The sequence below is a fragment of the Stigmatopora nigra genome, chromosome 9 (assembly GCF_051989575.1).
Source record: "Stigmatopora nigra isolate UIUO_SnigA chromosome 9, RoL_Snig_1.1, whole genome shotgun sequence".
NCBI classification, from domain to species: Eukaryota; Metazoa; Chordata; class Actinopteri; order Syngnathiformes; family Syngnathidae; genus Stigmatopora; species Stigmatopora nigra.
The window spans coordinates 9368667-9380380 of NC_135516.1; the positions used below are offsets into that span (position 1 = coordinate 9368667).

The 11714-nt window shown below is 40.5% G+C and overlaps 1 protein-coding gene and 1 long non-coding RNA gene across 2 annotated transcripts; one reads left to right on the forward strand and one right to left on the reverse strand.

The window, feature by feature from the left end:
* The first annotated feature begins 1261 nt into the window (after positions 1-1261).
* Positions 1262-5125, forward strand: LOC144201214 (sodium- and chloride-dependent GABA transporter 3-like). The gene is made up of 14 exons (XM_077723668.1): positions 1262-1680; positions 1749-1883; positions 1953-2093; positions 2680-2764; positions 2846-2978; positions 3050-3184; positions 3264-3367; positions 3455-3579; positions 3738-3850; positions 3920-4057; positions 4156-4258; positions 4430-4530; positions 4616-4786; positions 4868-5125. The coding sequence occupies exons 1-14, from the start codon at positions 1497-1499 to the stop codon at positions 4970-4972; spliced, it is 1773 nt and encodes a 590-aa protein (XP_077579794.1). The 5' UTR covers positions 1262-1496; the 3' UTR covers positions 4973-5125.
* On the reverse strand, positions 2005-6875 carry LOC144201217 (uncharacterized). Its single transcript, XR_013327295.1, has 3 exons — positions 6621-6875; positions 2226-2335; positions 2005-2108 (listed from the first exon to the last, which is right to left on the reverse strand). It is a non-coding gene; the product is annotated as an uncharacterized LOC144201217 (long non-coding RNA).
* Between the last annotated feature and the right edge of the window lie 4839 nt (positions 6876-11714).

The following is an 11714-nucleotide window of genomic DNA, read 5'->3' on the forward strand; positions in this document are numbered from 1 at the left end:
AGTAAAAGTTTCTTATCATGTCAATGCAGAAATAGTTAGTGAATAATATATATTTTTTTTATTTATAAATGTCTATCTTGCGTCTGGCTTTTTTTCTCGTAAAAAACGACATAGTATAGTAAGGCCTTACTATACATGGTCATTTTTTTTTTTTTAACAAAAAAAGACTTACAATACATGGCCATTCTTCATAAAAAAAGCTTTACTATACATGGTCATTTTTTAAGAAAAAAAGCCTTACTATCCATGGTCGTTTTTTTTTTAAGAGTAAAGCCTTACTATGCATGGTCATTTTTAAGAAAAAATACCACAGAGGTCATATCAGTCTGGTCCTACGATTGGTCAAACGCAGCTTGAGGGCGTAACGTTAAGCATCACTGCCACGTCATGACGACGAGTTCCTAAGAAAGAACCGCAAGCGACACGGTACCGGGTACCTTTAAAAATGAATCTTAATTGATGCTGATATCTCCTAATTCGGAACAATTCAACTGTGTGTGCAAAAAGTTCTTTCACATGCGTCGCAATACAATAAAGAACATTTCGGCATTCTGCCATGACACTCGACGCATTAGTGTTTGTTTATCATTTTGACATATTGATATTTCTTAATGTAATCAAACGACAATCAGCTCTTCCAAGTTGGAACATCGAAGCATACTGTACAGTCAATGAATAAACCAAGCGGTGAAAAGGATTTGCGAAGAGTTAATCATGAAAATCTTGAGCTATACATTTATAAAAACAACGCTTTGTGTTTCTTCCTCAAATTACTAACTACAACCAGATAACATCACAACGTTTGTGAGGGGAGTATGCTATTGGATCTGATTAGATATAAGCTTGCAAATACCTCAAAGGCGTGCGTGGCTCTGTTTTTTTTTCCATCCGTGAGACCAAGGTTCAAAATTTTCAGGGAACGGTTCTTGAGTAATGGTTACCAAAGGTGGGCTGGTGGTCTCACTTTAAAGGACTTGTAGGATTCCTGCAAATAAATAATCAGAAAACTCCTGATATTATGTTTGCTGTTGCCAAAATGAACACAATCTGGTTTGGGGGTCTTTGTTAACTCATTGGCTGCCATTGTGCATTGTCAAATAGTGACCGCACGCCATCACAGAAGTGGCAAAATTCTAGTTTTGGCAAAAAATAAAAGCATTCCATTGCTAAATGTACAGTATGAATGATCTACAAAGTCAGACAGAGCACCCCCGTGGGCCCTATTGGACCTAAGAGCGTGCCACTTGTGGCCCAGGGGTCGTCAGTTTGACCGCCCTGGTGTAAATTATTCAGCGCTTATACACAACTTACACAAGATGTATGAACATTGCGCAAGCTCATGCCGCAGATCGACTTAAGGAGAGGTCACTCTTGACTAGAACGACGGCGTCCTTGTAGCTTGTAACACATTGACAACGCAAAGCGCTTCACGTCGGCTATGCATACCGTCAGCTCCGTGGCGTGATTTCCATCTGAAAAATCCGTTCAAAGTCCAAATGGAGACAAAGAGTAGCCCCGAAGAGAATCCACTGAAAAGTGATCCCGATCCCAACGACCCGCTTCTGATCCAGAGGGGAAAGTGGTCCAATAAACGAGAGTTCATCCTAGCCGTGGTGGGTGAAATCATCGGTCTGGGGAACGTCTGGAGATTTCCATATCTCTGCTTCAAAAACGGCGGTGGTAAGCGTAAAAAAAACTCACCCGATAGGACTCAGAAGTCACCTTGTTTTTTTTCTCCCGGAAAAAAGGCGTCTTCTTGGTCCCATATGTGTTGTTCCTAATCACCTGCGGAATCCCCATCTTCTTCCTGGAGGTGTCATTGGGACAGTTGACCGGGCAAGGCGGCATTACGTGCTGGAGGAAAATATGTCCTTTACTGGAAGGTACGTCGCTCGGGAGGAATCTGTCAAGGATCGGAGTAAAAAAAATGTCCTTTGACCTTTGTCTAATAGGGATAGGTTACGGCAATTTGCTGATCATGCTGTATACGGTCATGTATTACATCGTCATCCTAGCGTGGGCCTTCCTCTACTTCTTCTCTTCATTCCAATCCGAGCTTCCGTGGGCTAGCTGTAACAATACCTGGAATACAGGTATGTAGCGGTCACCTGATATAAGGACACACATGAGTGATGCCTGGCCACTATACAATTATATGATAAATAAAGACTAAGAAGTCTAGAAATGGTGGTTTGGCAGATGAGCGGTTAGTATGTCGGCCTTACGGTTCTGGAGTCGAGGGTTTGATCCCAGGTGGGTTTGCGTGGCTTTTCTCCGGGTACTCCCACATCCCAAAAACGTGCAGGGTAAGTTGGTTGATCACTCCAAATTGCCCCTGTGTTCAGAAAATGAAAGAATAAATATGTATAAAATGATCCAAATTTTGAAAAAAAAACTGATTTAAATAGCACAATAAGTCAGGAAAATGTACATAATTCTATAAATACAAAATGACAAAATGCCTTAGTAAAAAAATAGCTAAGAGAAATTGTAAAATTTTAAAAAGAAAAAAAAAGTAATATAATCAGTCATTCTAATAAGTGTGGCCTGCCTGTCAGTTTTTTTAAACCTGGGAATTGTATTAGATATGTTTTCTTTTCTAAATGATCTTTGCATCCAAACCATTTCAAATGTCCCTCTTTTGCTAACTACCACAACACATACTCTGTTCTCCACCAGCTCACTGCGTTGATTACCGTAAGACCAACTTGGCAAACGCCAGCGTTCCTGCAAATGTGACATCTTCTGTGGAAGAATTCTGGCAGTACGTAAACCACAGAAGACAATCCATAAATGAGGGTGTTAGACTGTGGATTTTGCCATTGATCTATTGGTGGTTGTTTAGGAGGAGGGTCTTAAGTTTGTCTAGCGGGATCGAAGAAATGGGAAGCGTTCGCTGGGACCTGGCCGGCTGTCTCTTGCTCAGCTGGGTGACCTGTTACTTTTGCGTCTGGAAAGGCGTCAAGTCTTCGGGAAAGGTTGGATGGGGAAAATATTGGGCCAAAGTACAAAAGTCCAAGTATTACGCTAACTGGGACCTCCCTTTCAGGTGGTCTACTTCACGGCCACCTTTCCCTATGTGATGATGATTGCTTTGCTGATCCGTGGTCTGACATTGCCCGGGGCTTGGGATGGGATTCGGTTTTACCTCTCTCCCGATCCCAATCGTCTGTCTGAGCCACAAGTAAGGAAAAATGACTTTTCACGTTTTTGCTACATAAATAACGATTGCACTGTTGTGTATTGAATAAAAAAAAAAACAGGTGTGGATGGATGCGGCAAGCCAGATATTTTACTCCTACGCTGTGTGTACGGGTTGTTTGGCATCTCTGGGGAGTTACAACAAGTACAACAACAATTGTTACAAGTAAGAAGTACTTTTTTATATGAACAGTGATTGTGGGACCAATCAAACAGGACAATTTAAGTTCCTTATTTGTGACTTTGATTGCAGAGACACCTTTGCGCTGTGCCTACTGAACAGTGCAACCAGCCTTGTGGCCGGCTTTGCAATATTCTCAGTTCTTGGTTTTATGTCGTATGAGCTCGGTGTTGACATCTCTGAAGTCGCTGAATCAGGTGGGATCACTATTTAAACTACGGAAACTTTTTCTAATGTATTTATATAGTATTTTTATAGTTGGCTTAAGCTCCTAATGAATGGATAGTGTTTATGGAAATGAATCATTTCCCACAGGCACTAAACAGCATGTTTTTTTTTTTTTTTTCCATTGCAGGACCCGGTTTGGCATTCATCGCTTACCCGCGAGCGGTAGCCATGATGCCTTTGCCACAACTCTGGGCGGCATTCTTTTTTATAATGATCATCTTCCTGGGAGTGGACAGTCAGGTCAGATCCATTTAAAATACCCTTCTAGTAAAGGAGTTCCAATTTTCAAAAAAATATTTTCTCTCCCAGTTTGTGTATCTGGAGGGATTGGTCACATCCATATCAGACTTGTACCCGTCCGTCTTTTTCGCTGGACACCGACGGAAACTACTTTTGCTGGCTTTGTGTGGAATTTCTTTTGGTGTTGGCTTCTGTATGGTTACCGAGGTGAGACATTTTTTACAATTTGTACAAATATTTTGTGTTGCTATAACATACCCATACCCATGTATATATTTTTTTAAATTCTGTTTTATGGTCTGCAGGGAGGATTGTACGTCTTTCAACTTTTTGACTACTATGCCTGCACCGGCATTCCCTTGATTACATTTGCAATTATTGAGTCACTTTGTATAGGATGGATATATGGTGAGTAGGAAAAACTATTATTTCTAAGGGACAGGATGTATTAAATTGTTAAGTATTTGGTTTTCTGACATGTGTCTGTGAGCAAGATAACTGAAGAACGAATAAAGGGATTACTATTAAGCTTAAAACTGAAAAAAAATGATTCTTAAAAGGAGTGTTTCTACTTTGCAGGTGCAGATAATTACTATCATAAAATCACAGATATGATTGGCTATCGGCCTTCACTTTATATGAAATATTGTTGGAAGTTTGTCACTCCTTTTTTGTCAACTGTAAGTATGACGTATTTTTAGGTCTACAAAATGATCTTCATCTACAGGCACTGATGTTAAATTGTCTTTTATTGTTTTTTTTTAGGGTATTTTACTCTTCTTCCTTGTCCAATTCAGCCCTCTGAAGTACAATAACATGTACCAGTACCCCCAGTGGGCTTACGCTCTGGGACTCATGCTGGCATTCTCTTCTGTTATCATGATTCCTTTGTGGATTCTTTACAGTGTCACGAAAACCTCAGGATCAATCTCTCAGGTATCGTAAGAGTTTTACATTTTTTTTCTTTTCTTTTGTCCTAAAAAATGTTATACTTTCTCTCTCTGTTGCACTTTGCAGAGAATAAGAAAATTGACAAGGCCAACGGACAAGTCCCTCATCATATCAGCGGACAAAGTTGAAGGTTTTCCTATGTCAAGTTACAAGTGTGTCCAGAAAGAGTGACAACTAGCAGATAACCAAAATACGCATGTGTGTCTATATATTATTATTATTATTAAAATACATTTATATGTATACACAATTATACTGTTAGCTGCAAGCTGCTTTTCATTCCGGCAAAATGTAAATAAAGTACAGTATAGATGAAATTCCAAAGATACATTTGCTTAAAAACTCATTTGTCGTGACCAAATATGTATTAATTCTGTTATTATGTAAAGTACTAACAAGTATTTTACTTTTAATCATTTTTTAAGAAAATTCCCATTAAGATGGCAAGCAATGATTTGGGGGGGGGGGGGGGATTTTATATGTTAGCAATTATTTTTCCATACTTTTGTTTATTATTATTAAGTATTATTTTGAATGAGTGTCCTGTGTACTTGAAATTATGAAAATTTTTAACAGTTACATTTATTATCCAATAGAGGGTGGTAAATGCCCATGCGTTTTGGATATTGCTATATTTTGGTTCAACATAATACAAAAAAAGTTTGACTTAGGTGGAAAAGTAAAACAATTAAAAATGATTGCAAAAAAAAAAAAGCAAAACGATTTCAAGATTTTCATCAATTACAGTAGGTTTTATATTTTGATTGTCTACATTCCTGCAGAGTTAACCACCCAAATGCAGGTTATTTTAATGACTACAATTATAATTTTCATTTCCTTTTCCACTATTTAAACCTGCTTCATTTAAACAAGACCTGATCCCTTTAATAAAACCAATTATATTCATGTTCTATAATATTTTTAGCAAAGTGCCTCAAAAATACTTGCAATAATTGATCAAATCAACAGACAAACGACATCCAATTCATTTAAAGTGAGAAGAATCGCCGTATATATTCATGCTAATTTTTCTAAAAATAACCACTTCTCCTAAAACCAGTTAAGTAGAGAACGTGAATACTTTAGCCACCCTCGCATGAACCAATCAACATTGTGCGCCAAAGGTGCTTTGAAAAATAGGCCAGCGTCTGGCGGACCAAGGCCTCCAGAGCGCCACGACAGGCGTGATGAAGCACGCCAGAAAACAAAAGCTCGCCATCCACGTCCAGTCGCAAAAAAACGCTCATCTGCGCCGCACCAGATCAAATTTGCGTTGAGGCTATGACCAAAGACGGCGCCGTCGGCCATGACGTTTCCCTCCCATCGCCCTGATGTCTCAATTAACGGAGACGCGGCAGATTAGCAAAGACGCCACCTGACAGTTGGCGGCGCTCAAGAGTATTTGTGAGGTCTAATTCATTCCAAACGCTACAATACGGCCCATCTATCATCTCGGCGTTTTCATCCGCTAACTCGCCACTTGCTCCCTCTCCTCATTCCACCCTACCGGCTCCTTTGGGGGGGGGGGCGGTGGGTCAACGCCAACACTTACTAGGAGATAGCGAGGGCCTGTTTTTGCCAGGTCTACTGATGAATTATATGCAAGCAGGCAAAGCGAGTCAATTATCCATACAGGAAAAATAATAATAAATAAAAAAAAAAACACTGCGCCTAGTGGCCCCAGGGCCCTTTTTCCAATTCAGATAGTGATTTTCCCCCAAAATGTAGGGTTGGGGGGGTGGAAACAGAGTTGGATGATGATGCGTTGAGAAAAAAAAAGAAAAAAAAAAGAAAAGAGAATGAATGAATGAACCCTCACCTTCTTTTTTTCACCTTTGTGTTCTCTTCTGTTTTCCTCCCAATGGAATCCAGAAGGCAGCAAATGCAAAAGGCTATTATGAGGCCTTCAGAGCGCGCAAACGCCACTTATGATGGATGAGTGTGGGATTTACAAAGGCCTCCTGTCAGCCACCAGCGTCCCGTCCTCTCCTCCTCCTCTCTTGCTCTCTCCTTCTTTGCTACTTGTCTCTTCTATTAGCAGCCTGTCCAATTCAAACGGGTCTTCATTGGATGACATTTCCAATAGATCCTAGATGGAGTGAAAAAAAAAAGTTAATTTGGAAAAAAAAATATTAAAAAAATTGCAATGACTATATTTAAAATCAAAATCATTTGAATTTGATGCTAAAACAGAAATTCGGCACTCATGATTTACTTTCTCGGGCCGCACAAAATGATGTAGTGGGCCAGATTTGGCCCACAGGCCCCCACTTTGACACCTGTGGTGTAAAAGAGAAAAATATAGACATATTTTTGGCCTAATTGGTGACACCAGACGTCTAATTTATTTGAACTAGCAAGTTCGGTAGCGAAAAAAAGTGCTGGTGATAAACAGCAGAAGGATTAAATGAGCCACATGATTGGACAGCACTCATCAACAAAAGCTACAAATTGGATGAAAATCCCCTTATTCGTTCTTAAATTATCCTCAATACAAACACATGAACACCAAATCTGATCAACAAGATCTGTAAAGATCATAAAAAAATGAGACAAAATCTATTTATGGGCCCTAAAAACATAAATGTTGATTGTATTCACCTTTTTAAATGTCATATTATTTACTGCCATTGACTACAATGGACGTTCAATTCATTTAAATGAGCAAAAGTGCCTACAAATGTGCTATGGTTAAAAAAAAGGCTATAAATGAAATCAATGAAGACAAATGAGGCCCTTCATTTCTAGAAAAAAAAAAAGGCATAAAGGCGATTTCCCATTTCTTAACAATAACTCCTGAAATCTGAAAAGTGAGTGAGTTCCAAATGACTGGACCATCCTGGTCAAAGTGTTTATCTTTATCTTCAGTGGCGTTTTAAAGATCAATTTAATCTGTGGGGACGTGGCTTGCTTTCTTGCTTGCCAAGTGCTTTAAGACCATCACAGAGAAAAGGAGATCACGTCAAAGCTCATAATTGGGGAACGCAGCCAAAAGTCATTAACGCTTGAAAATCGCAAAGTCTCCAGATGCGCCGCCCAATGAATGAATGCAAAGTGCAATTAAGAAACAATTCTCAAATAAATCCGCTGGCGGCCACTAAAGAATGGAGGCTTCTTAAAGTAAGAATACTAAAGAGGGTTATCACAACACAAAGAAATTTTCCAACATTTAGCAGACACTTCCAACATAATACTTCAAACTCTTTCTATAAAACAAAGTCGCAGAAAAGGAAAGATTTAAAGTATTGACTTTGGAATGGAGGGGCAAAAATGTATATTATTTGCTATTTATTGACACTATATAACAATATAAGCAACAGTTATTGACCCACAAGGAGAATTATTATACTTATTATTGTACTATACATACTGCTGGGTGCCCCATCCAAGATGGCCACCAGGTAAAAAATCCTATGCGTGTATATAACGGTGTTGGCTTTAATTCGAGATTTTATCGAGTACTATATTACATACTGAAAACATGAATATTTTTAGGCGGAGCCAGAAACAAATCCATTGTTAGACTTGAGATGCGAGTTATACGAGTGCGAAGACAACTCATATCCCAAAGCACAAGACAATTGAACCATACTTTTAACACCATAAACACATTTTGATGTGAATTTGTTGTATTTTAATTTAACTTGTCAGTTAAATCACAGTTCAAAAGTAGAAGGACATTTTTTATGGCTTTAAGCGTTTTTCTGAAGTAGAATGAATGTGAGCAAAAGTTGATTTGACTGTGAAAGTTCACCCCGGCGCCCTCCAAATTCCTGCACTGCCTGAAATCCCCACCCGCTAAATTCAGGCACTTGTCTTCTCATCTACACAGCCATGTCATCGTCGGATGCTCTGCTGTCAAACATTTCCTGTGGGAGTCTCGACCCTTCCGCTGCCTCTATTACCCCCCAACATCCCCGCCCCCCCTTATACACCCACCCACCCAACCACACACTAGCGCACATCCTCCCACATTGACGCACACATCAGCTCCCCTCAAGCCCGGCGGCGACGTCCGTTCCACAATGGAGAACGACAGAGTGGTTGGGGAAATGATAGCCATTTATAACTGTATCCCACCACCTTTGCCACATGTACTTCATATTTGGTGCTGGGATGGTAGACAAAAGAGGAGAGTGGGGATGGTGGAGGGGGGCAGGTGGGATATTCATCACAAAGTACTTTGGTAGGAAGTAGAACGCTTAAAGTCCATTTTGGCTTTCGTTTCTGTTGTTTTGATGGACGGACTGAAGTGTATGGTCGTCAGTCTTTATTTTTTTTGTAATGAAAAATTGTTATTTTAATGTTACGGCTATCAGCAAAATCATTTTTACATCATTGAAGATGCTGTGTCAAGTTTTGCAGTGTTATTTTTGTCTTTGCTAGGTGTGCTCCATAGGGTTTAGATCTGGGGATTCCGAGGCCCATTAAAACATCTGCCATTGAACAAGAACCACAAAAATATTGGGATTAATCATTGAGAATTATTGATTTAGGAAAGTGATGGAATCAGGTTTCTGACCCATTAGAACAGTCAAGGAGTTAAACAATATAAAAATAGTATAATAATATGTCTTTCTTTGGGGAATACAGTTTCATAGTACTTCTCAAGCGTGCCATAAACAAAAGGATGTAAAAGTATAGATGACAGATATCCAGTTTCCATGGTAATTACCTCGTTAGCAAATACTTTGAAAATAGTCCGAGTATGAATGTCAAGCGTGTGCGCGGCTGTCACCACACTGGACGGGCTGTCACTTTCTTAATTGGCTGCGCGTGACCCCGCCCCGCTCCGCTCACCTGGCTAATTACTGTGTCTTGCTAGCCCAGACATTGAAATCAATTGGAGGCCATGTTGTGTGTGGCGTCGGCATCATACGGGATGTCATATTTGTCCTTCAAGTGATCGTTACACCCTTGCTTTCTAAAGGCGTGTTACGCTAAAACTGATCTAGTGTGGAAAAACACAAAGGCAAATGTAGTTGCAGATTGCTATCCTGCATTTTCACTATTTTGAAAATATATACCTACACTATTCATAAAAACTAATATTTGATCGTGAACGATTCGTTTTTGGGAATATTTTTCAATAAATCAAAATACAAGTATTTAACCAACCACCATCGTACGTTTAACTAGATTAATACTAACCGATGCGAGAATAAGCATATACTGCATTTTTTTTACTTATGTCAATTATAATGGTGAAAATGGATAGCTATTTTTTTGGCTGAGATGGATGTCCAATCCATTTTTGATTGGTCTGAGAAAGGATAGTAGGATCTGCTAATGAAATGCTAATGAGATGCTAATGAGCAGAGGTAGGGGAGCACACCAGCAGGTGGGAGGTAAAGTTTGCTTAGAGAGCGAGCTGCTGAGACAGTGCGCAAATGGGTCGCGCTCTGCTGAGCAGTGATTCCGGCACCCTCGTGAGCGCCGACATTAAACCATGGGGAGACGTAAGAAAGATCCCGCTGGGCAACTTTGTAAAGTTGTACTTTTGAATTCTGTGTAATGCGTCACAAAAGTAAAAAGATTGAAATAGGCCTGCGTTATTAGTGTTTGTATATGCTTATACTTCATCAACATATACTGTTATGATCTTTCTGCCAATGACAAACAAAAAGAGCCTTATACATACGTGATCATTACATAGTGGAGGTGTACTTAATGTTATGGCCGTCGGGCTTCCCCCAAGTTATACACATCAGTGTTAAAAAAGTGACAAAATGTGAGCGCGCATCTGAGAGGAATGAACATATTTAAAAGAGGAGACAGGACTCCATTTCTTTCGGAAGCGCCCATTAATGATCTTTCATTTGGATCTCATCACGGATGCGGCCGAGAGAAAATTGCTTTTTATCGGCGGCGGCGATGGCGGCGATGGCGGCGATGGCGGTGGCGGAGGTGTGCAAAGACGTGAGAAAGGATAATAGTCAATACATGTTTTGGAGGGAGAAAACAACAGCGGAATTGACAAATTCCCGTGATAGCTCCGCCGCCGGAGAAAGGGATGAAGCGAGGGAGCGAGGGAGGGAGGAAGAAAAAAAAAACATTGGGAGATTGAAATTTATGACATTGGAAATGACTCGGGCTGCACTGGCTTCTTTGCCGCCACTCAACCTTGCAATGAGGGCAGATCAAACAAAAATAGGCTATTGGGATGGAGTGTTTGGGCGCAGGGAGAAATGGGGGGTGGTGGCCAAGGTTGGGAGGCGGCACGGAGAGACGCCAGCCAAGGTGGACATTAAGGCAGCAAAATGATGATGCTGTCAGTGAACAATGTAAATGGTGGCGAGGCCACACAGTCAACAGACACAGTCGGCTGGGCCCGTCTCAGCCGCCCGCCACGGACCACAAATGGAATATTTGGCTAGGACTTAATCAGAGAAAAATGGGCAGAGGGGGCGTGGCCCGTCACTTCGCTCAATCCCGAAACATGTGTGACTTGGACAGTCATGTATTGTTTTTGAGCAAGTACCGCTTTTATAGTGCCTCATCATTCCTAACACTTGAAAAGCCAAGATGGAAGACCCAATATGGCATTTTACGTGTACAAAGCAAGAATTCTACATGAGTCGGAAGAGCACCTTTCACATTCCCAAGCTGCACTTGCTCTTAAAACCTATTAGTTGTCATGAAGGCCTCATTTCCTACAGGTCCATTTGATATAGCACCTCCACGCTGGCCCACAGCAGCATGTATGAGTCAACAGACAAGGCTGACATGATCTATTTCTCTCATGATAAATGCACCAATCTGCTGCCCCGTTCGTTGCCCTGTCCACCTAATTTGTTACCATGTGACGCCGATGAAGGGGAAGCTGCCTACAGTGACTAGCAAACTCTCGGAGCGTTCTGATCCAATATTGCGTGTCAGCGCTTAGGTATGAAAAGGATTTTACCTGCTGTTG